Genomic DNA, 25,878 nt, shown 5'->3' on the forward strand with positions numbered 1-25,878 from the left:
CCTCACCGATTTTCTCCACAGTGCGACAACAGCACATGGTTGTGTCATCTGAGTAGACATGGTATGTGCTTTTAACTACCGTGTCAACATACCGACTGTTTCCTGCAGTGAGCTGGTTGGTGTCGGATCATATATCGCAATGTACGGTGGGTTTTACACGAGCACACAGGCCATGGTAGAATTGTTTTCCATCCTTAATGTTTTCTACCCTTGATGTTTTCCATCACGTCTGTGGCTTTGCGCATACATTGCACCGAATCAAAACCAAATTACTGCTCACCACAGCTGCTACAGATCAATATGTGGCCGCTACTGACATGGTCAGGGATGGCAATCATGCAGGGGTCCTGAACCACTTTCTATTGAAGTCAAGAAATGCATCTGACGTTAAAACAGACTATCTCAAGAAATACTTGGCCACGAAAAGTGCTTCAATGCGTTCAGCAGAAGCACAGTTATTGGCCATCAAAGATCGCCTGTGATTGCAGTCGCGGTGCTACCGGTCCTCCTTCAATGCCTGGCACTGCTAAGGCGGAGCGGGGTGGTGCCCACAATGGATGGTGCCTACTGAATGTCACCGTGACGTGCAGTTAAAATTTCATTTTGGACGATCATGTTGAAGCCACCACTTCCAATTTTGGCGGCTATGACGCACCAAACTCAGAGGCTATCCCTCAGCTCACGGTTGAGCTCCCGGTGTCTCATCCCTTTGCTGTGCGACAGTGTACTAGATAGATACACCCGGTTATTCTCACAATGAGTTACACGAGTAGCACAGTTCCTTTCCAATTTATCTCTAACACAATCACATGCGCCTCCAAATCTTGGAAGGCTATAGAGCAGGCCACAAATAGCCAAGCCAGCGAAAAATCCAACCTGGCAGCCTCCAAGAACACGTAGCGAGGCTCCGAATGAGTGATTTCATCCAGAAAATCAAACTTTAGGGCCTCAATTCGTCCAAGAAATCGGTCACGAAAATGCAGTAGCTCAATGGGAACCCTGACAGTGCATTTATGAAGTCCGGAATATCCATCAAGTCTTAAACTAACGGAGACTGCCCGAGCACTTGAGAGTGGGCTCATTGGTTATCGTGGAAGCAAGCAGCATAACCTTGGAGACATTTCTTCGCATTATGTCTTGAGGTGCCATCCTCCCACAGCAACGTGCTAGTGGTACCCTTGTCTGTATTTTTCCCCCTTGGTGCGGGAGTCCCTTTGATTACTGTGCAAGCACCGGCCCAGCACCGGGTGTCCGTGCCGTGTTGGGTGTTACTAGAGACAAACTGTTTCTGTTAACTTAGGGCAATACTGTGTTTTCTAGCGCATGTAGCGCTCGGTGCCCCCCACCCCCTTTTGCAGCCTGAGCACACTAGATTAAGCGATATGACGGCCTATGCGGCCCTGTGGCTCGCTAAGCCCGAATCTGCAGTGGTGGGCACTCCTGCGAGATAAGAGACCTCCACAGCACGTGTTTTCTTCTTGGTCTGCATTTAGTTCACTCTAAGGTTTACTACACATACCTGCCAACCTGCAGATTTGGAAATTGGTAAAACTACCACGGCGGGGGAGGTGGGGGGGGGGGGGGGGGGGAGGGCAGCACTTTTTTTTTAAAGGAGATTTACCTTTTGCGACAAGCTTACTCACGTTTTCACAACCGCAAGTGAAATCCATGTCTTGGAGAGTAAAGACCGAAAACTCCACTGGGGCACAATTTATTTTTGCAATTATTTCGCTGCTGCCAAATTCGCCTGCTTCAGAAACTTCTCCATGTAGGTCCGCTCAAAGCAACTACCACTCTGGTCCTCCTTGACCATCAGCAGATTTTTTAGTGTTTTTTCACACACACATGAGCGAAACTCCGTTCGAGTTTTGTTCGCAGTGCTGAAGATTCTCTCACATTCAGCATTGCTGTGGGGAATGGAGAGAATACCCACCATAACCACTGAAATTCTGTGGAACCTGAGCGATCCGTCGACACTTCGAACGCTTCCTAAATGCGACCACCGCATGTCGCACCTTGGCTCGTTCCACATTGGCTGGAACCTGATATGCTTGCAAGTTGGCAAACTCGACTTCAAGTGCGTCGATTGCTTCTTCTTTTGATTCACCACTCTGCTGGGGTAGAATAGCAGGGAACGCTATAATAAAATGATGTACGCTGTTGAATGAAGAAGTTTCCAGAGCTTGTACCTGAGCGAATTCAGCCATCTTGAGACTGACGTCTTCTAGCGGGAATTTGAGGGGAATGTAATTGCATGCTGCCATTAGGTACAGATGTACAGCAGAGAAGAACTGCTCTCTCTCAATGCAGCTCAGTGTCTCAACCACAGAGTAAATTGTGCTGCCAATGACTGTCTTCATCACCTTTCTGGTTCTCTGCAGCTCCGCAGTCAACTTCCAGCAATGAATGACATGCCTTGACAACACCTGGGCGCACAAATCTAGTCGGGAGATCCTCGAAAAGGCGGTTCAAGAGGCCCCTCAGTAGATGAATCTGAGGAGCCTGTGCCTGAAGAAGGCAGTTTGGCTTCTCAAAAAGCGGTATAACATTTTGGAGAAAAATACAGCATGCCCTGTTTAGCTCCGATGACAAAAAATGAAACAGGTGCTCCTCACGGTTCACGTGGCTGGCCTCCCCACAATTTTCGGTATGAAGTTTAAGTTTTTTTGCTTGAGGTTCGGAATGAGTTCCTTTCCTCTTTAGCGAGAGTTCATCTCCATTGGTGCTTTCTTTCCCAAGGCCTGCAGCAGTCTTGTGAAGATGTGTAGCAGACTTTGGGGTCAGTGCAGGGTTCTTGAAGGTTTGTGAGGAAGTCTTCGGAATTCGGTGTGACTCCAAAAACAAGCTCTGCTTGTTGCACTACTTTGTTTCAAATAAAAAAAAAAGCTGAGCAGTGGTTTTCACTGGTCGAGCAGCCTCTTCAAACACTTTCCCAACGACAGCCAACGTGTCGGCAAATGCTTCAACATCTTTCTGACCTCGGCATCATGCATTTTTTGGAACTCTTTAAGCCGATCTTTCTATTTCTAGCTTTTCTCTAGGTAAAAAAAATGTCAACCAAAGCCTCATCAACCTTCACAGGAAGATATGAAGCTCCTTTTAGGCGTCCAAGTCGATGAGCTGGCACGGGCAACCAACACCTATCAAACCTGGTTAAGCCTCTCTCAATACAGTACACACACTGCTTTTCTTGCCAATCATGACATTGGCATTGTCCGAACACATAGCCAACAGGTTTCCAACAGGCAAATGCCAAGACTTGATCTCATCCAGAACCAGATTTGCAATCTTGTGACCCGTCACTTCCCCTTGGACTGCCCCGAAGCAAAGAAGGCGGCTTTCGACTCGACTCGTTTCTTTAACTAAATATGTCGCATCAATACGGTAAAGCTGCGTATCCCTATTGTTACTGCCATCCACAGCGATCGAAAATACTAGCTGTTTCAGATCATCCAGCAATGGAGTCTCCGCGATGCAGGCCATTTCCCAAACAACTGGGGTGCGATCTTGTACGCGTTCCAAAATAGAACGGAGGCGTTCCGTTCCACCGAGCCGCACACGATTGGTCAATTTAAACCGTGACGAATGCCATGACGTCAACTGTGATGTGATATCTGCTGTCAATCATTCCTTGTTGTGTGCTATCGGACGAACGCAACGGAACGGACTGCCTATTTCGAGACGTATAGAACGGACCGCCTCCGTTCGATTTTGGAACGCGTACAAGATCGCACCCTTGATGTAGTCTTTGTTTGTCCACAGGCGCAGCGTTTCGCTTCTTCACACATGGCGAACATCCTCCGGAAAAGCGGTCCGGCATGATCGGTAACACTCAGCGGTATGTTGTGTTCAACTAAAAATGCCGTGAAGAAGCATTCTGCACGAATCACACCGAGGTTGTTGTCGCTGCGTACAAAACTTGCTAGGCTTGGCTGGCTGTACGTGGCTCGCACGTATCCCTGATGCTTTATCGAAGCGATGTGGACCTTGACGTCAGATTTGTCGCCATGCAAGATGTTCACATCACAGGCACACATGGTGCAGAATCGGAACTTCTCCCTTTTTTCGACGGCACGAAGCACGGAAATTCTGCCCTGTACGATTTCAAGAACGCTTGGAAGTACTGTCGGGGCTTCAAGTCCGCCATTGCACTGCGAAATCGCTACAGGCCGAAGTCGCACTGCGTCCGACGTGGCAGCTAGCCGCACAAAAGGCGAGGCCAACACTGCAGTGACTGAAGCTGACTGAAGTCCAAACCCACGTGCCCGCACGAATGAAGCCAACAGCATGGGCAACAGGTTTGTGGAGGTGCTAGAGGTGCTATCAGCACTATCGAGCTTTGAATATGGATTCGTGACCCTCCTAGTAGACGACAGAAGTCACTACAACCTTGCAGCTGATGATGATAATACCACACATAGATATTGCCCTCTCGTGGCGGCGCAGGGTACCAGGTTGTAGTGTTACTACATTTTCACTTTTTTTTTTCACAAATAAAATATTTTCATAAAATTTAAAGCAAGATTCATAAAATTGTAAGGCTACTCGAAATTCATACATGTTACGGAAAATTCAGAAGAGTTAGCAAGTATGACCACATCACGTTTTTTGTCATTGTTGCTGCTGCTGTTGCCGTAGTTGTTGCTATATGTAGTGATACAACGCATAGGAAGAAAGCTGGGTGTACACGATACAGCACGGGTCTACTCACGGGTCTACTCCGATACAATCCCGCTTGCACTTACCGCTGCGCAATGCCGTTCGGCTGCAACTCCTGGACAAAGATCCCAAGTTCACCCCTCGATGGTGACCGCAATCCAACGACGCTGAATCCCAAGCTGGCACCAGGCGGCCTGGCTAGCTCCACGTGGAGGACCTGGCGTCCCGCCGCACCTCTCACTATCGCCCGCTCAAACTCCTCCAGGTAGCCCGGCGTCGTCACCGCCCGCCCGCCACAGTGCACCACAGACGACCCACTCAGCTGCAGGAAATACGAAATTTATTTATTTGTTATTTATTTATTTACACACACTGTTGGTTCCAATAAGAACCATGATGCAAGTGGTCATACAGAACTCAAACAGCTTTGGCCAGCAGAAGCTAAGTATCCGTCATGGCTGCTATCAATTCCAGAAGTTTCAACCAAAGTATGGGGCATCTCTCGTACACGTGACCTACTGGGAATAGCTGTGAAACAATTAGCACTGTCGCATATCTACTACACTTACGGAGATTACATTCTAGTTCAGAGAGATGGCTCATGTCAATCTAAAAGTTCAACGTGTGCATTCTACACACCGTCTACCGCTCACTACCACTCACCTCTACCATGGCAGAACTGAAGGCCATAATGTCTGCCTTGACTGTCATAGTCTCACAACCGCACCCTTTATAATGGGTCATGCTGATCGACTCTCAAGCACAATTTTTGAGCAATAATTCCACCAGATGAACAAAAATAATCATGCTCTAGTACATGAAGTACAAAAAATTTATACAAAGGCGATAGACTTGCAACATGAAATGCTGTTTCAGTCAATTCCTAGTCACTGTGGCATTCAAGACAACACAGAGGCTGACAGTTTAGCACCCGCGGTGCACAACGAAGATGAGGCTCATCTGACACCTCTCTCACATAGTGATGTTCGCAAAAGGTTACGTCAACATTTAGTCCGATTATCGAGAAAGAGCTGGCTTGAAAATGGTCCTCATAACTCCGTTTTATTTCAAACTGATTCAGACATAGTTCAGTATTAAAGTAACGGTTACATGTTCTCTCGAAAGAGTAATACACCAATTACGTAAAGGCACTGGATTAATGAATTGTTTTTTGCATAAAATAGGACAAGCTGAAAGTGCAGTGTGCTCTTGCTCAGAACTAGAAAAAGATCTTGAACATCTCTTGTCGCAATGCAGTAGTCATGCTCGGCATCGAAAAAGATCATGAGATAAACTGTGTGCTCTGGACAAGTGACTATTTTATTGGGCAAAATATTGGGGCCACAGCCAACAATGGAACTGCAAAAGCGTGCAGTCAGCACCTTAAAAAATATTTTTGTAAGTGACAAGAATTGCAGATAATTCCTGTAGAAACCCACTATAGTCTGAGTTTTTTTTTTTTCTAATTATACCAAGTGAAATTTTCGCCCCGTACTATATGTGGATCCCAACAGTCTTCAGCTCAAATTCAGTTTCGGTTTCTTGCGCCATCATCAGTCCCCATTGTAGCTACGCTGACTTTGCAACAGCCAAGCTTTGCATGGTGTTAGGACCACGAAAGCAGTATTCTGCTACTTTTTAAAGAAAAATTATCATAGCTGCCGAAACCTTCGGCAACTGTGCTGCAGGGCAGCAGTTTGGTGCGAATGAGAACAACGTTTGCAGCTGGAGGAAGCAAAAGGAATGCCCCTTGGTGTGCAGCGACCTGAGAAGTTTCCAGGGGCCCAAAAAGTAGTGTTTCCTGAAGTTCAACTGGACCTGACACCCTACGTTCAAGAGCAACAAGCTGCACACTTCGCTGTCAACATCGAGCTGCTGCAAGCAAAGGCAAAAAGAGATTGCTAGAGAAAAAGGCATTCTCCGGACGGACTACAAGGCAAGCAAGCACAAGGTGTCTCATTTTATTGCCGGGCTATATTTTCTTTACGTCTGCGCACATCAGTATCGCAGAAGCTGCAAGAAAGCTGCAAAGAGCTGCCTGTGGCCTTTCAGCGTACCGTGATTTCAGTGCGAAAGTCGGCCAACTTTCATCTGGGTCACATCAGCAATGCTGATCAAACACTAGTGTATCTGGTAATGCCCTCAGCACTAATGATGCAGCTGAAGGCAAGTTTCCGTGAGTTCAAGTGAAAATGAGAAGACGCGGATCACTGTAATGTTGTCCTGCACGGCAGAAAGTCGCAAGCTACCACCCTACATGGTGTTCAAATGGAAGACTGCCGAAAGAGGACAAATTGCCAAGAAATGTTGCCTGCTGTCAAAAAAAAGGGGGGGGGGTAGATGGACGAAGCTCTGGTGCTCGAATGGGTAAAGTATGTGTGGTGCCAGCAGCCCGGAGCACTGCTGGCATCACCACTTATCCTGGATGCTTTTCACTGTCACCTGGCTGACTCGGTGAAGCCTGGCTGGCTCATCTGCTCTACCCTGCCATCTGCTAGCCACCTGGTTAGCTCAGATGGTAGAGCGGCTGCCCCAGAAAGGCGGTGGTCCCGGGTTCGAGTCCCGGACTAGGACGAATTTTTCTTCAACTGTGAGACTTTCTTTTTTCGAGGAACTCGTATGGGTTTCCTTTGTAGCAATGGCTACGAATGGGTGGATGTCTGATTTTTCCCTTCAATAATAACAGATAAGTAGCAGGAATCAACCATGACGCCAACCTCTCGTGCACACACATTTCATTTAAAAAAAAGAAAGGACAATGTCCACACTATTGGTGTAAATCAAGATCAAATAATCAAGTTAGAGGGTTTAGCGCACCAGGGCAGCAAATGGGCTATTTGTTCCATACTTGGAAGGAACACTGCTTGTTTCCTATTTGTGCTCACTGTAGATGATGATTTATGATTGGCAACTTCAGGAACTAAAGTTCAAAACAAGTTTCATAGAACTTAACAAATATGCGCAAAATCATAGAGCGAGTCTAAATTCAAAAACATTACGGAAAGTTGAGTACAGTTGGCAGGCATGGAGGTGGGAATAGAACTGACCTCAGGCGAGTAGTGCAACACGGCTCCACCAGCGGCAGACGCCGAATGTGAGAGGCTCTGGTCGGCTTCGGAGCTCGGCTCGCAGGAGTCAGAGTTGTTGTTGTTGTTATTGTTATCGTCTTCCTCTTCGTCCTCGTCCTCCTCGTCCCTGACCTCTCGGTCGATCTCATCCTCGCCCAGCTGCACAGCGCCTGCCCCGAGGGTGAGCGCGCCCGTCTGCGGGCAGAAGTCGAAGTCGTTGGGCAGAAGCGATGGGTGCCGCTGCAAGTGCCGCCGCAGCTGGGCCAGCGAGTCCTGCGAGACAAGCAGCATGCGTTGCAATCTATGGATGGCAAAGAAAATCAACACACTGGAGGGTGTGCCTCTTTAGAAATAATTAAACCAGTGCTGGCATGACATTTCCAACTTTACATTTATTTATTTTTTTGCGTCATACGAAGGTCCCGGATCTCGAAACCCTGGAAAGAATATTGGTAAGCCACAAAGCACCTCAAATAATTTGCTATTAAAGCTCTTCTAGGAACCAGTTTTGTTTGCCAGGAGGCGTATCTGTTGTGACGTCATAATGTAGAAGGTCGTCACATGGGAACAGGACACTGTTATGCTTCAGCACGCACTCCGGCTTGCTCAATCGTCAGCCATGCTGCTACTCATTGCACAACCCAATGTAGCAGCACAACAGATTACCAAACACGCCTGGAAGCAAGTGCCAACAAAGTTGCGAGGTCCTGTTCTCACGTGACTACCTTCTGAACACGACGCAGTGGCTTTTTTAGAAAACAAAACCAAAGCTGGCTCATAGAAAAGCTACTATAGAATATTATTTAGTGGGATCTGGAGCTTGGCAGTATTTTTTGCCATGGCTTCAAGGCTCGGGACCTTCGTATCGTGAAAAAAAAAAAAAAAAAAGAAGCTGGAGATGTCACGACAGTGTTCATTTAAAAGCAACACTAAAGAGAAACGTCAAGTTGTGTATTAGTTCATTATTTTACAATAGCAAAACAGCCGCTCTCATCCTGTGTGGAAGCTAGGTAAGTCAGAAAAGCTGCAAGACCGAAAGACAGCTGGTGACGCTCCCCTGGAGTTCCCACTCCAGCTCACCCTGACATGTATTTTGAGACTGTCTACTTGTGCTTGGTCCATTGTTTATCAGTAAAGCATGGTAACACTGCTATCCAAAGGAACTGAAGACTCGACCTAGCAAGTTTTGGTAACTTTCTCTACACCAAAACAAGCCAAATGCATGAAAATACTTTGAATTCTTTTACATCACATTGACATACCAGTGCATGGGTTTCGATGTAATATTCAAGGAAGGAAAGCTTGACCTTCACTTTCTCCAGTATTAACAGATATTTTCCACTCAAATGCGAGAAAATGGAGCATTAAAAAAAATGCTTGTCTAATCAGAATTGGTTAGACCCCTTAAGACATGTGAACAGCACAAAAGATGACAACAGAGACAAGAAAAAGACACCACGTAGTGCTCATGTGGTGTCTTTCATGTCTCCCCGATTTTCTGCACTGTTCCCACATCTTGTAAGATGAACCAACTTGCCCCACATTGCACCTTTCTGCAGTTTCCTTATTGGCTTTTAGAGTCTCTTTATTGTTGGTTGCCATGACAATACAATGAACAAGATACCAGTGCTGCAAGTCCTCGACAAGTGGCATACACAGCTACTGTGGCAGGAAAAAAAAGCCCAGCAGTAAACATCAGAGAGGAGGCCAATCAGAAACCAGACTCACCTGCAGTGCCAAAACGCGACCCAGCACTGGGTCTGCTGCCAGCACTCCAAGCAGAGCATTGAGGTCTTCTTCATGCTCGGCGGCTGCAGCGGGACTCAGGGACTCTCGGAAGCGCTCAAGGGCTTTCACCGCCTCAGCAACTGCCGCTGCATCAGACAAGCAGTGGTGAGAAGCAACATGGCAACAGAATAGATGTTCCATGCACACACATCTCTACATCTATCCAAGCAAATGAGCGCAGTGAAGTTTGAATGCAAAATAGGTGCTGCTTCTGCTAAAGAAAAGAGAAATGAGCATCTATAATCTTTGTCAAATAAACTCCAGGACAGATCTAGTAAAATATCACACATTCAGCGTCCAAACAAATCACCCTGGGTCTTGTCAAATTGGTCCCCTCGGCTAGCTATGCACAACTGTCACAGTTTCTGGAGGTCATGGAAGCAAGCAGAGAAAGCTCCAACGATAGCCCTCTTCAGCATATTAGTCACCCCCCCCCCCCCCTTCCAGCAGTTTGTATTGCTGCCATATATCTTCACAACATGCTTCTTTCTGCATCAGAACGGCAAGTTGGGCCAGTTGGTTGGGATTCACAAGGACAATTAAAGGAATAAAAGTCAGCGCTGTGTCGTCGTTTTATTCCTTCAATTATCCTTGTCTTGGGTGCACAGTTACAAACCTTACCATGAATGTTTTTTCTGACCACTAGCAGCAAAAAAATGTGGCAGACAGGATATGCATCTTTCAACGGCTTCTAATGTGCAAATTTCAGGTGCCTGTGGCCTCGTGCATTGTGGGCAAGCAGTGGTCGCTTCCGACCCCTTCATTTACAAATACCAAAATCTGTTTTCAGTTGCAAGTCCACTTCTTAAAGAAAGAATAGAGAGATAAGGAAGCCTGCTGTACTGTGAGGGCTAAAAAAAGCAGATTCAGATTATTTTCCATGCTTGCAAGGAAGCAGCAGTCGCATAGAAGCTACTGGTTTCCAAAAGATGAAGTGCCAAAAGTGATGGCAAACTAGGAAGGAATAAAGACAGGACAAGCTACTGGACCATGCAGCTTGACAGAGAGTGCTGCCCCCTTTTTCAGTGACAATGGACTGCAATAGCATTGAGAATACCACATAAATAAAATTAACTGATGCTAACTTTACCGGTGGTTAAGAAAACCTGAGAGCTGATATACGGAGTGATTTTTCTGTGGAACACTACATCTATTTTTTTTTTTACCTTGTTATACCTAGGGCCCTGCCATTCACACCGCTGGGGTACGTGGCTATTCAGACATTAGCAGCAATAAAATGTTCTCTGCTAATTATGCTTTTTTAATTGCCCAAGATGTCCTAATTAGCAACTTCATTATTTCCTTCCAGCCCCATGCTACAATTGCAAAATCAAAGTTGAGCTGTAGTGAAGTCATGCCCACTTAGCATAAATTCCTAAGGCTAATAATGACACTGTCCAAGATATTCATCCTTAAAATGTGATATAACATACATTGCGCTACCAACTAACGGCTTCCTAAAACCGGTCCCCAATCAGTTCGAGACAATCTAACATGGTCCGTCAGTTCATTTTTACACTCATATTGAAGGTCATCATCATCATCATCATCATCATCATCGCCATCACCACCACCAGGCTGGTTAGGGCAAAGGCCCCTCCCATACTTCTCCCTATACCCCGGTCATGTACTAATTGTGGCCATGTCGTCCCTGCAAACTTCTTAATCTCATCCGCCCACCTAACTTTCTGCCGCTCGCTACGCCGCTACGCTTCCCTGCCCCCCGATACGCTTCCCTTCCCTTGGAATCCAGTCCGTAACCCTTAATGACCATCGGTTATCTTCCCTCCTCATTACATGTCCTGCCCATGCCCATTTCTTTTTCTTGATTTCAACTAAGATGTCCCTAACTTTCTGCCGCCCCCTGCTACGCTTCCCTTCCCTTGGAATCCAGTCCGTAACCCTTAATGACCATTGGTTATCTTCCCTCCTCATTACATGTCCTGCCCATGCCCATTTCTTTTTCTTGATTTCAACTAAGATGTCATTAACTCGCGTTTTTTCCCTCACTCAATCTGCTCTTTTCTTATCCCTTATAACGTTACACCCATCATTCTTCTTTCCATAGCTCGTTGTGTCGTCCTCAATTTAAGTAGAACCCTTTTCGTACGCCTCCAGGTTTCTGCCCTGTACGTGAGTACTGGTAAGACACAGCTGTTATAGATTTTTCTCTTGAGGGATAATGGCAACCTGCTGTTCATGATCTGAGAATTTTGAAGGTAAATATATCAAAAGTGGCACTAGTTGAAGGATTTCTCTAAACAGACATGACTTTAATACACCCGAGCTTCAATTTCTCAATTTCAACATCTGTCCTGGAGTGAGCAATTAGAATGTTAATTAGCACATACAGTTCATTAGCATAACTATTGTTGACATTTTCTTGCTGCGAACTTCACTCTAGCCACATAGTCTAGCTGCAAAAAACAGTGATAACCTAAGTATAACTGGGGTGGTTTTTTTTACTGTGTGTTCCACATAAGAAAAAAATGCCTGTTAAATATATGCATACACGTATAGACATATAATCCCCGTACATACACAAAACAGGGAATACTCACAATTTATGCGCAAATGAAAGCATTTTAGGTCGCAGTCCTGTATCATTACAGGAAACACACATAATGGTGGTCGCTTCCTAGCCAGTGCTGCCAACCCTAGATAAATTTCCCTAGAACTAGGGGTATTCAGGCCTTGTTTAGGAAAATAAACATTTGTCTAAATCTAGGGAAAATTTACACTAGGACATGAAAGAAAAATTCGGACATGATAAACCACTTCTGCAATGCCATGATGACTGCGCAGAACTGCTGTTACGACAGCATGGTATGATTTAAGTTGGCGCAAATTACCTGCAAATGTGAAGTATGACTTACGATTGTACCGAGGTGCAGTGAACGAATCTCGCGAAGTAAACAACAATATGCGGAAGTCCTCAGCTCATTAAGGGATCACAGCTACTGCACTATTGCCGTTGGTACCTCTAGGTGTGCTGATTATTTGTGGGCCCTCTGAATGAAATAATTATCTGTAGCCAGCGAAATAAACAATATAGCACAGGCAGACCTTGGCATAAGCAGATACATATACCTAGCGCTGAGCATGACAAGGTGGTCATGGCGCTATGCAATAAAACATACAGTTGGTCTGCCCACAGGCAGAGCAACCTTGGACAGAGTGACATTGTAGAGTCCTATTGGTAATGTGTTTGCACGAGTTTTGGCATTGAGGAAAGAAAAGGCCACATATCTGTGTGCTCTGCTGCACGTGATGTATAGGTATGCAAGCGTGGTGGTGATAAATCAGCACATCATGGCAAGCAAGAAAAATTTGTTGCAGATGTTTACATCTGTATCGCGAAGTAGCACACTGGTCTGACACTGCTGCATTCTGTAAGGGCGGCCAAGAGCCCACCTTCCTTACAATTTTAATTACGTTTCGTGCCAATCTTGGCATTTTGATGTTGTTCAAACTTGTTTTACATGTAGAGCAAAGCATAAATGTGCTGATGTCTTCTTCTTTGAATATGTTATCATACAAGAGTTGTTAGCACAGCTTATACTGCAACATCATTTCAGCTTGACTGCAGCGACTTTATTATTTAAATACTATGTTAAGACAACCTTAGAAATAAATCTGAGCTATAAAATTTGCAGTCTATTTGCATAACAAAAAATTTCTTTAAAGAAACCCTATTGATAGAATGAACAGTCGCACCTTACAACAACCTAGGTAAATATAGAAAATTTCTTTATCCGAGTTAAGGGAAAACTGGCTTCAGAGGTTGGCAACACTGTCCCTAGCGCACAAGCTCAACCTCGAGAGAAGGCAGCTCATCATGTTTGCTAAGCACATCGTCACATGAGGACGCAAGTCAGCCTATCAGGTGCTGTCCCTTAGGACAACAAGTACAGCACTATCGAATGTCAAGTGCTAAGGTCGTCCCAAAATCTACAAAAAATTATAGTTCGATGCTCAACAGCTCACCAGGGGGAGCACAGGTGACATACATGGCAAAAGAGCCAAATGACTCATTAGTGATTTACCAAGTGAATCTATGAGGAAGCTCACCTGTTGCTTCCTTGGTGATCATGCTGAGGTGGCTTCCCTCTGGAACATGCAATACACACACATGCGAGTGAAAGTCAACAATGTTGTGTGCTACAGTGAAATGCCACTATAACAAAGCACTCAGGACAAAGCTAAATGCCAACATACAGGAACGGTCACTAAAATCAATGTGACCAGTTCAGCTTATTATAAGTGACTGGAATTTGTCGTTTTAGCCAAACTAATTGTACAACTTTCTGGTCGCTTTTTGCTTGTTCTTGTTTATACTTTCTAGCTAATAAAAATGGTCATTTAGGCCTTGTCAGTTTTGTAATTCCTCTATTATTGTAATTGCATTGCAATGAATAAATAGGCTCCAAGTATTATTTTTCCTTTACTGACATTCTCACTCGATGGAAGTTTGTGTTCTACAACTGCTAATTCATTTGTATGCATAACTCTCACTGGAGCTCAAAAGTTATCGCTGTCACTGCACACCAAGAGATAACATCGTAACTAACTATACTCTCACATTTCTAGAAATATTATAAACAAATCTGTTTTTTGAAGAATTAACAGGGTAAGTATTCTTCACTAGCCTTTTATTATTACTTTAACCAAGTTAAAATCAGCAGCCATCGCCAGCATATGACAACAGAGGCTCTTTTATTAATACTGGTCTCAATAAAAAAAATTTGGCAACACATGACAACATAAAACTATTTTAGGCATATAGTGTGCATCTGCAATTGAATCACGTAATGTCGTAAAATAGCATTCAGATGAAATATTAAACTTTTTTACACTACTTTTCAGACAAGCCACGCCTATTTGGACTCGTTTTGAGAAGACTGTTTGCCTTGATGGAAGGAATTTATCTGGTCATATTGCTCTGAATTCGCAGCTCAGAGAACAAGCTGTTCATTAGCCAGTCATTTATTATTATTATTATTATTATTATTATTATTATTATTATTATTATTATTATTATTATTATTATTATTATTGTGTAATCTTTATCGGTGCAGTCGTAGAGAGAAGTATGCAAGCTAAATATAGAGCAGGGCCGGTACAACGTAAAACTATCCCAATCTGTTTTTATTCCAAATCGGTCATTAGCCCTCCCTGATGGGTCAGAATGGTTCGGGTCCAGTCAATATGAGCACGTGCAATGCCCATATGGGCAGAGCCCAAGCCATTTTGACCTATCACGGAGTGCTAATGGTCGATTTGGAATAAGAACAGACTGGGATAGTTTTACGTTCTACTGGCCCAGATAAGGGATGAAAGGGAAATTTTTATTTCTGCCTGAAGGTTCCACAGAAAATTGAGAATGCACAGATGTTACAAGTTTCAGCTTCAACCAGGAAACTTATATGGTAGGGAAGAACATGTCCTTGGACTAATTAGTAGTTTCTAAAAGACATGTTTACCACTAAATAGCCAAAACACAAACATGAAAAAGAAATGATGGCACGGGTGGTAACTTTCAATTAGTTTAGTCGGTGCACAAACGTAAAGCCATAAACGTAAGGCAACATGCACAGAATGGAGAATAAAAATTACATGGCATACAAAATGGTACAATGAGTGGCTATCGAGGCGATGAAACTAGATGTTCCGATAACCTTGGCGGTTGTACAGAGCTCAGGCATGCTAAGAGGAATGCAAGTGCTCATGGCTAAAGCATGAGAGAAGGTATAGTGCATGCAGTCAGTCATCACCAGGGATGGGCACGCACATCCAGTATGCTCCCAGGGGGCAAGTATGCTCGTTCTACTGAAATAGTATTGTGCCCGTTTTCTTATTTTGAAAGTCAGAAAAAAAATGAAAGAACACTGAACTAAACTATAGCAGTAGTGCAAGCATCTTCGCAGCCTTGCGCATTCCTGTTAACATACATGAACTCTGTACACCAGGTCATCTCCTTTATCCATTCTGTGCATGTCACCACGTGTGTATGTTATTGCAGGTATGTACTGAATAAACTTTAGAAGTTAATACCCATGCTGTCATTTCTGTTCCTGTCTGCATTGTCTTATCAGCAGTACATAGCTGCTATATTGTAGCTGTACCTTTTACTATGACAATGCTTTTCAGCGCTTATTGTCTTCTGGAGTAGCCACCCAGGGCAGAGCGTCGAACAGGACTCGTGAATGTGAAAAGGCATTATCACCGAAAAAGGTTTCAGTACAAAATAGCAACCCAGGTGTCCTTTTTGATGGGGAATGTATTCCCAGACCCTGAATACTTTTCAGAAGCCACAGCTGTCCACTACAGTGAGTTTTTCATGATTGGCTGCCTACTATACCAAGGGGTCCTTCTACAGCAAATGGATTCAATCTGGATCAGCATTTCTGCTTACTTGGGGGTACAAGCAAGAATAAGGATGGCGCCCCGAGCCTGCCTTCTCCGCACTCATACTGCTCCCGCCATCAGTGGCAGCCGAAATGGTTAACCCACTAGGCGGACACTTCCAGAATACAGGCCCCCAAGAGTGCTTTCTGTAAGTGTCCGACTAGTGGACTGTAGAAGTAGTGGCAGATTTCGTCTGCCACTGATTGGCTGCAGCTGTATGAGCAAGGGAGGCAGGCTGCGCGCGCACCTGCCTCGTTCTCGCTCGTACCCCAGCTGAGCCAATCAGCACTTCAACAGCAGCTGAAATGGACAGCCCACTAGGTGGACACTTACAGAAAACCCCCCTAGTTCCATTTTTGGTGTCCTGGAGGCACTGCCACGTATACTTAATAGTGCTACGTTGTTACAACATGTATGCTTAATAATGACATGTTGTTACAACCAGGGTTACATCTGTACGAACAAGACTTTAGCAACTGTTATTGTTCCAGCTGGACAGAGTGCTACACACAGCAACTATTTTAGCGTAATTTTTCATTTGAAGCTCAAAGCGTAGCTATTGGGCATGTCTATGTGGTGTACCCTAAACAGAACATACATCTGACACTATACAAGGAAAGTGGTTGCCTTCCTTAATACAGACATAAATTTTGTGTTGAGCAAAAAACAAATACATAATTTAAGTAAGCTAGCAGATCTTCATTCACAGAGCAAATGAAACTTAGCTTACGAATTCATTCGATGCTAAATAAAAGAGAAGGAAAACGCCAACCAACATTTATTTGAGGAACCCGATGTTTTGGAGCCTGACCATCTCCATCTTCAGAGGAGAGATGGTATGAGGTGTGGCAGTGCTTACATGTGTTTTTGTGCTTACATGTGCTTACATGTGTTTTGGAAATGACACATCATTCATTGGATGAAACGAAGAAGCACAACTAATTCGCACTAAATTTTAAAAACAGCACATTTATATTCCTTTACTGGGAGTGAACGAATGCAGCCAGGTATGGAATTCTACAGTTTGACAACGCGGGGAAAGAAGCTGTTCTTATTAAAAGTATCTGCGCGGGCAAAAAAAAAGGGGGGGGGGGGGGGGGGAGTACACTGAGTTCATGAAAGTTACGCGTGAAAGATGGCTTGACGAAAGATAAGAAGGATGGGTTCGAAGAGCGATAAGATATGTTTATTATGTTGCGCAAAAATTCTAAGCATTCTATGTCGCGACGTACGGAATATAAGTTAATGAACGACATGAACGAATTGGAACATGTTAACTTGGAACGTCTTGCCAAATGCTCCTAAAAATGGGGGCCAATCACGTCAGAAATTAAAACAGAACTCCGCTGACTTCGATTAAGCGCCCCTAGACTATCGAGGTAGGCGGGAAACATCGCGGGCGCCTGAGGCGAGACGGCATCGGCAAGCGAAGACCCAGCCCAGCCTAACCCAGAAAAAAAAAGAAAAGACGCGCAGAGACGCTGTGACCGTCGACAGGAAAGATTGTCGCAAACGATATTCTAGGTCGGCGTGTACCGTGGAATTCGGCCGCGGTTTTCGAGACACCACCGGACTCGCGGTACCCGATGGTGGCCGGCCGGCATGTCGCACTTGTCGGCACCGTCCCCATGTCAATTAGTGATACGCCGGGCACAGATACACTCGCACCTTTAATTGCACACTAAACAGCTTGTTCCGTTCGCGTACCGCGGAATATGGAGGACTGGAACTCCCGTGAAAATAAATTTAGACCCCGGAAATGAACTGCATTTATGTGGCCCCGCTTGCATCCTGGGCCCAAGCGCACAAAAGCGCACGCGATGAACAAAACGTAAACAGGGAAGCCTGTGCAGCGCTCGAGACACCCGCGTGCGCTGTTCTTGGCAGGCACTGCGCTGACACTTGTCGCATACGCGCGTGCGATCCTTGCTCGCGGCGGTTGTCGATGGTGGCGATCGCCAGAGAGGCGGGCGACAAAAGAACACGAGCGCGTCGCTTGCTGCGAGTTGGTCCGGCAGGTTTGTCGAAATCGGCGTCGGTACGAAAGGCAGGTAGCACGGAGCCGAACGCGAGATTCGGTCGTGGGGAGCTGGCGGCCACATAATTTGAACAGGCGCGGTCTGAAAAATGAAAGGATGGTACTCACCGTTCCGAGCGCAAGTACCGCCACCAGCAGCACTCGGCACCGCATAGCACAGGTGTCACGGCAGACAAGCGCGTGCGACAAGCGGCAAACAAAAGCGAACTCGAAAACAATAAGGCTACCTACACTACTCTGCGGGCACAACCTAAATAAACAAGCAGAAACGGCGAATGTCGCGGGCGAGTTCGACTCGTCTCACGAAAGCGCGGAAATTGCCGTCAAAATAACACTACTATGACGTTTTGACTACGTCAACAAAACTGGCGCACGCAATTTGAACTATTCGAACACGTTTAGAAGAGCAGCGTAGCAGGTCTAGTTGAATACTGTCCACGTAAGCGTTAGAAAACAAAGTTTGTAATATTTTTATGTAATGTGTAATGTCTAATGGCGTCAAATTGTAGTTCCCACGTGACACTGTTTCTTTGTCGTCTGCTAGGCTGTCGGAGCGGCGTTGACAGTTTCATCTATAAACTCACGTTCAATAAACGCTGAAAAGAGCAGCATAAATTTACATGTTAACTGCGCACACCTCAGCGTGAACCTCACGAGTTCTCATGCATATATTCTTTGGTTTTGGCAATTAAACTTAGTTGCGAGCACAACGAAGTGTCGTCATTTTTTTTCTTTGTCCCTGTGTTTGTACGCTGGTTTCCATGATGCAGTATCGTACGAAGCCTCCCAGCTTACTGTGCTTCTACGATAAATTTTGTGTTTTAATAAACACAAAGGCTTATAAAGAATTACTGTTCACCCTCGGTTTGCCCTCGGAGCAAACTAAGTTCGTGGCGCTCTCGCAAGGCACTCAAAAGATTCGCGAAGACTGTTTATGTTTTGAGGTCCTTTCACTTGCTGATCGCGTAATAAAACAGCTTTGAGAGCGGGGAAGAACATCAGTATGCTGTTAACGCACGCATCCAGATCGCAGATATGCATTATAAGGCGATCGATAACATCTTATGCTGGCGATATGTGTTCCGGCCGCTATTTATAAACAAGGTTTCGGTCGTGCGGCTATTTTTTTGCGCTACCGCAATATGGCATCGACTCCTCTACAGAGATGCGTCACGCGTAATACCATAGTAAGGGCGTTCAGCAATACACAATTCGGCATTGTTCTGTAGACCAACAGTTCCGTGTTGAAACGTACGGTTATTCATAACAAACCTCAGTCACCTCGTTATCACGCTTCATACGATCTCAGCATTTGCGTTAGCCTGGTTTACTCCGTCTAACGCGAGTATATTTTCTATTATTAGTTATTATCATGTACTGATATGAATATAGACTTATGAGGACATAAAATTAAAGCCTGAAAAGCTGAAAATATTGAATGTTGAATAAAAACGCCCCCGATGCTTTCTGCCCACAAGTGCATCTGCTCGTAACTGCACCAAACTTTCACAACTTTTTTTTTTTTTTTTTTATAACTGGAATTGATGAGCGTGAGCTGACGAGAACTGTATATAATGCCACGTGAAACGGGGAAAATTAGACTTCGCTTTTTTTCTCTGCACACGTATTTCATCTCGACTTCCTTTATTTATTTTTTCCCCCAATAATTGCCTGCTATTACCATCCGACGGTGAAGCTCGGCGAGATGTACCGTTTTTAGGACGATCAATAAACCCCAAAATAAACGTGCGCCGATATTTCCACACACGCACGGCGTCGTAATTAAAAGTACACCGATAACGTTGCTATATGTTTCTCGTACTTAACCACTTGGTTTTATTTCTTTCCACTATATTACTCGCCATCATCCACAGAATCGCCTTGATGATCGTCCTTCGGCATAGAAAAGTTGCTTTGGCAATGGCGTAAAGCGTAACTACAGCTTTAATAACCTGCGTTGCTGAAAGCGATTTTAGTATATCCTTATTTATTTATTTATTTATTTATTTATTTATTTATTTATTTATTTATTTATTTATTTATTTATTTTGTAAAGTTCAACTGATTTAATAGACTGTTTGACTTGTACTGTTTACATTCCGAAAGAGCAGAACGAACCGTTTCGTTGTTGTTGACGTTTAGGCCCGTTTACAATGTGCTTTATTGCTGGAACGTTTCTCATATCACCCTCAAGTTATCGTTCTTTTATCATTGAACAATTTCTATACTGTGCAGAACCTGGTGACACAAAGTGGTCAACACGCTCAGTTTCTTCCGTAAAAAATCACTATATCTATCTCAACACGGCTGTGCTCCGAATACTCTGTCCTCTCTGTAACGAGGCCAGAAGGAACACAGCTGGCAGAGCAAATGTTCTCAATTAGGATGGCGTCGATTACTCGCTCTCAAAGATGCTGCAATCCGTAGAGCGTCATTTTGGTCCACCACCAAAATGTGTGTGCGTGCGCGCGCGCGCGCGCGCGCGCGCGCGTGTGTGTGTGTGTGTGTGTGTGTGTGTGTGTGTGTGTGTGTGTGTGTGTGTGTGTGTGTGTGTGTGTGTGTGTGTGTGTGTGTGTGTGTGTGTGTGTGTGTGTGTGTGTGTGTGTGTGTGTGTGTGTGTGTGTGTGTGTGTGTGTGTGTGTGTGTGTGTTTGTGTGTTTGTGTGTTTGTGTGTTCCGGCGCTTACCTGCTTGAAGCACTGCGGAGTCACGTATCTACATGCACAGAGTGGGAACGCTCGCAAAGGACAGGAGTACTTATACCTTAAATAGCGCAAATTTTGATCATACTCCATAGGACAAATTACTCTTAAAAGATTTTGCACATGTTGGGGCTTATCTTGTATCACAACGATAATCGTCATCTATCTTGCCCGCATTTCCTTTCTTCAACGCTGCGAGCCCGGTATTTCCTCGCCACGAACGGCAAGCGCGTTCACAGCATTCTCGAAAGGAAAGTAGCGCGCAGATTTTTTCAAGAAAGGGAACGCAAGCAAGGCACTTAGCGATTATCGTTGCGGGACAAGATAATCCCCAAAGGGTGTAAACTTTTTAAAGAGTGTATAAGGCATGGACCGTGTTCAATAATTCTGAATCAATAACATCGATGGAACTCTTACCACGGGCGTCATGTGCATTAAACCGCCCACTTATACATCTATATCTCTCATTTTCTCTATTCTTTAGGGGAGCTATTTTAAGGCATAGTAATAAAAAAAACACTATATAAATGACGCAATGTCCACACGTCAGCGTACTCGCTCACAAATACACTGACTATTATATACTCCCTCCACTCTGATTTCACAGGCATGAGGGAAAGCGTTAGCGAGTGACGGAGATTGTGAACAGACGTGGATATGAACAGAAGTCAGTACCGATTGATAAGAGTGCGAACTGACGAACATGTGAAGGTAATTTTGAAAGGACGCGAGTACCAACGAGAGTGACTGTCGACGAGTCTGAGAGGATGTGAGTGAGTGAGTGAGTGAGTGAGTGAGTGAGTGAGTGAGTGAGTGAGTGAGTGAGTGAGTGAGTGAGTGAGTGAGTGAGTGAGTGAGTGAGTGAGTGAGTGAGTGAGTGAGTGAGTGAGTGAGTGAGTGAGTGAGTGAGCACCCTCTTATTCTACAGACCTACGACAATCTCGAATCATGCAGACAATCCAGTGAGGTTCTGCATTGTGAGTGACTTTCAGTCCACTTGCTGACACGGACTACTAATGTGCTTTCTTGTTTTATCTATTTCAGTTGTTTCTGCTTTATGTATTATTGCGCTATAGAAATAGAAGCTGCCATAAAGGCGTTTTTTTTTCCCTTAATAAGAATAGGTAGGTACCCTTTAACAAATTTGTTGAGTCCCGGAAGTATTTACTCTGTAATTGTACATGCAGCTGACTTATGTTAAATAAGCTTGCAAAATTTGCAAAATCAGCATGCCGGATATGGCGGAGGCCAGACAGCCTCAGCAAGGACTCCACCTTATGTGACGTGTCTGGAGAGGGTGCCTGGGTAGGGTAATACAAATCGGTATCTTATGCCAGAGTCTCACAATTACTACGCCTATAGAAGTGTATTAATGACAATATCACATTCTTAATACTGAAATAAAAGGTCAGTCGCGCCGTTGTAGACTTGTAGATACTATATTTGACTGTTTATAATTTACGAAGGAGAATCAGAAAGTCTTTGTCCCTATATTTTTAGCCAAATTAGGGCTGTAAATGCGAATTCAACACATCCATTCCCAGCGGTGGACCATATCCTCCTTGGGTGGACCTTTCTTGGACCTGCCCGGCCTAATCGGCCACTAGCTCCGCGGCACGGCGCTGCTGTCAGTTGTTCAAGACGGCGGTTGTGCTTCGCACGTCCACGGCATGCGAGAAACGAGGTGTGATTCCTTTTCTATGGAGCAAGGGACAAAAGTCCATCGAAATCCACATGAGAATGCAGTTCACGTATGGGGAAAGGTGTGTTTTCGGTCCGCTGCGGAAGTTCCTGGAAGGGCAGCGATCCACATGCAACGATGAAGCCATGACAGCAGTCCGACGCTGGTTCCACAGTCAGCCCGACGAATTCTACCGAAGGGCCATCTCCAATTTAGTGCTGCGATGGGACAAATGTCTGAACCGGTGTGGGCGCAATGTGTAAGAATAGTGTAAGGCACATAAAATAGTACGTATATTTGTAATTGCCTGTATGTACCTTATTTTGACTAACAAAAAATAAGGGCAAAGGTTTTCTTATTCGCCCTCGTATCTCTCTTTTAAAGCAACTACTAACACGTGAATGTGAAACACACATTCTGCAAGGGAGTGTTCGATAATAAATACATAGAGTCCACATACTACTACTCAAGGTTAACAGGGAAACCCGTTATATGTGATGTTATAAACAATACATTTATTAAGGAATTTTTTCCAAATTTGTGTATTATGTATGTGGTTATTAATTGAAGATAACTGCAATATTACGAATAGTTTCTCGCTCGAAAAGTTGGTATCTATAATCAAAAGAACTGAAGCTTAACGGTCTGCAAGTGAGCAAGACATGCGCCTTGAAAGGACAAGCCGAAGATAAAAAAAAATTTATACTATAAATATAACAGGTGCTTTTTAAACGTTAAAATATTTTTAGACGCCTTTGGCTCTGGGCCGTCCGGCAAGCCGAAGATGCCGCCCGAGTCCAAGGCCACCTGAGGCCACCACAACAGAAACCGCTGAACCACTCTTTAATAAAGCTTCTTCTTCTGCTTCTTAGACGCCTTTGGCATATAGCCAAAATCTACTCATTGAGCTGGATTGCTAAAATAGGCGGACATTTCTTGCACTAGAAATCAAAATACATAATCGAATTTTAAAGAAAATTACTAATAATTTTTAACTAATTACTTTAGTGCAAATGTTGCGATATACGAATTTTGAAGCTACCACCAGTTTCGAGGTAAGCGCCTGTCAAACTTGCGGCTGAACTGCACCATTCTCTTCCGCTTACTTTTTAAACAAAACGCCTTTTTACGCATGAAGTTCGAAATAACGGGAACACCAATGGCATTTCGTCGCGCGCTTTGGGAACTCGTATCTCGAAACTCTGGTTTCATCCTCAAATTTACCGGCAACGGCGTGATGCCGCTTTGCAGGGACTTGTGCAGCTGACCTCTGCAATGCAAAGCTCCTTGACACGAACAACTAACTTGCGAGACAGCTTTCGAGACCGGCGCGCGGTTTCAAAAACAAAAGCCTAGATGTGGCCTTTCACAGCAAGTTGCGCATACTCTCTGCCGTGCGCCCTTGAGATCGCAGTTCATGCCGCAGTTGCTCTAGAACCCCTCTATTCAGGAAAGTAGCGACACTCTCCTCCTAGCGCGCGCTTTCCTCCTCTATCCTCCTCGGATTTCACTCTTCTACGAAGGACCGGCGTGTTGCGCACGGCCCGCTATTCGGGCCAGCGCCCCCCGGGCGCCGTGGGAGAATGAATGCGCGCGCTTGTTTCAGTCGTTTGAAAGGTTATTTTGGAATTCATCGCTCAATGACACTGATACAACTATGGTGAACTTCCGATAGGTCGTGCTGACGAATATTTTCGAAAATAGACTTCGAGAGAAACTAGGAGAAGCGCTCTGAAAAATGGCTATCGTTCAGCGGTTTGCTCTCCGTGGCCACGCCGCGTTGGCCATCTATTTAATTTAATTTAATTTAACTTAATTTCATTTCATTTATTTATTTTCTGAAAGTGCCCAAGCACAGCCTTACGACTTACTATTGGTGCACTTGTGTTACGCAAAAAACGTAAAACCGAAAAGCAAAACAGAGTATCTCCAACAACAGTGGTACAAAGTGCAACAAAAAATTGAATTAATCAAAGACAGGACTCAGATAATGAGCAAATAGTAGAGCTGAATATATCAGGATTATGACGCAACACATTTTGTTGTGTTACAAGACGTGTTGTAGCGTTAGAGGTGCAAGAGGAATTCAGGTAGAAAATGCTAGGACTACGCAAGTTAGGGCGAGGCACGAAGAACGTTACAGATGACAGTAACCGCGGACAGGAGAAGTGGTTGTGAATTGGTTTATATAAGAATAAGTAATCAGGGTATTTCGGCCTTGTTTCTAGGGGTCTAATATCAAACATGCGCAGTATACGCTCATAAGCATAAAATACACGGCGTCCGAGAAATCTATCGCACAGGATACGAATGAAACGTCGCTGAACACATTCAATTTTCGCAACATTGGTCAAATCAATAGAGTTCCATTCAACAGAACTAAACTGCAAGTTCGAGTGGACGAAAGAAGAATACAAGAGAATAACGCGGCTTACATTCGTAAACTTTCCCGCATGGCGTACTCCGCCATGCGGGAAAGAAAAGAAAAAGAAATAAGCTTAGGAAATATAATCAAGAATACGCATCATGGCTTTTTAAGGTAAATCTACTTTTATCGAGGGCAGCGAAAGCACTTGAGCCAATCATTGTATATGAGTTCTATGGGAGTGAACTCTACCTTTCTTCCCCTTACCTCAGTAAACTAAATTCATTCTACTTTGTCGCCAACTGTCTGGTATTGGTCTATTTTTTTAACTTTTTTCTACTGCTTTCAACAGAGCCTTCTTACTTCTTCGTCCTAGTTCCTTAATCAACATAACGGGAACCTCGTCTAGTCTCGTCGGCTGTGTGCTTAGGAATTTTCCCTTCAGCTTTCTTCCAGTTTAAATTTGTCAGCAGCAGCTCCATTTCCACCTGGTTCACTTTCACGCTCTTTTTTTCCTCAAATACAACCTGGTCATTTGCCTGAGAAAGATTCGGCTGATATTTTTCGGATGTATAATTTATTACCGCGTCCCCTTCCAATTTGTTTCTATCTTCGTCTAGGATATGTTGTTGTATTGTTCCAGACTTCCTGCCTAATAAGTTTATGTGGTTCGAAAATATTCTAGGCCATGGCTTTCTTTTTTTCACGTATTTCTGACAACCAACGTATTTCTGCCATTACCGTTCCAACGTCCTTTGTCGGGAGGGTGCAAAACGATTTGTTCCAGTCGCGTGAGTTTACCACCCATCCCCGACCAAAACACTGCTTTAACGCACCACCAATGTTCCGACTAAGTGCCACAAATGCACATGTTGTTAGAAGGGACTACCCTCTCGATGTAGGCGGTTGAAACATTTAGATACTCGGCCGATATTTTGAAATATAATTTTTAGGGTGTGCGTGATTTTCGAGACCGAATCGCATACGAATCGAATAATGCCATAAGCGAATCAAGCATCTACTACTCTTCGAATAGTGTTCGAATAATGAACAGCAGTTATCACAATTAATATGAAACGATGTTCATATCCAAGTAGTCTTAAAGTTAGCAAGTTTCTGTCATTACAAATTACGCTATGAAGCGTTGTTTAATAAAAGTACAAATGGAAC

At 44.4% G+C, this 25,878-nt stretch overlaps 1 protein-coding gene and 1 non-coding gene across 3 annotated transcripts in view; one reads left to right on the forward strand and one right to left on the reverse strand.

The window, feature by feature from the left end:
- The window catches only part of LOC126517967 (multiple PDZ domain protein-like), a 301,027-nt gene extending 282,789 nt beyond the window's left edge, over window positions 1–18,238 (reverse strand). For both annotated transcript variants that reach the window (XM_055064300.2, XM_050167791.3), the window contains exons 1-5: window positions 18,070–18,238; window positions 13,587–13,625; window positions 9,456–9,601; window positions 7,707–8,000; window positions 4,746–4,981 (exon numbers count right to left, since the gene is read on the reverse strand). In XM_055064300.2, the coding sequence (XP_054920275.1) occupies window positions 4,746–4,981; window positions 7,707–8,000; window positions 9,456–9,601; window positions 13,587–13,608 (698 nt within the window). In that variant the 5' untranslated portion in view covers window positions 13,609–13,625; window positions 18,070–18,238. The remainder of the gene's footprint in view (window positions 1–4,745; window positions 4,982–7,706; window positions 8,001–9,455; window positions 9,602–13,586; window positions 13,626–18,069) is intronic.
- On the forward strand, window positions 7,160–7,233 carry TRNAS-AGA (transfer RNA serine (anticodon AGA)). The gene has a single exon. It is a non-coding gene; the product is annotated as a tRNA-Ser (tRNA).
- Window positions 18,239–25,878: the final 7,640 nt, after the last annotated feature.

Source organism: Dermacentor andersoni, chromosome 11 (genome assembly GCF_023375885.2).
Source record: "Dermacentor andersoni chromosome 11, qqDerAnde1_hic_scaffold, whole genome shotgun sequence".
NCBI classification, from domain to species: domain Eukaryota; kingdom Metazoa; phylum Arthropoda; class Arachnida; order Ixodida; family Ixodidae; genus Dermacentor; species Dermacentor andersoni.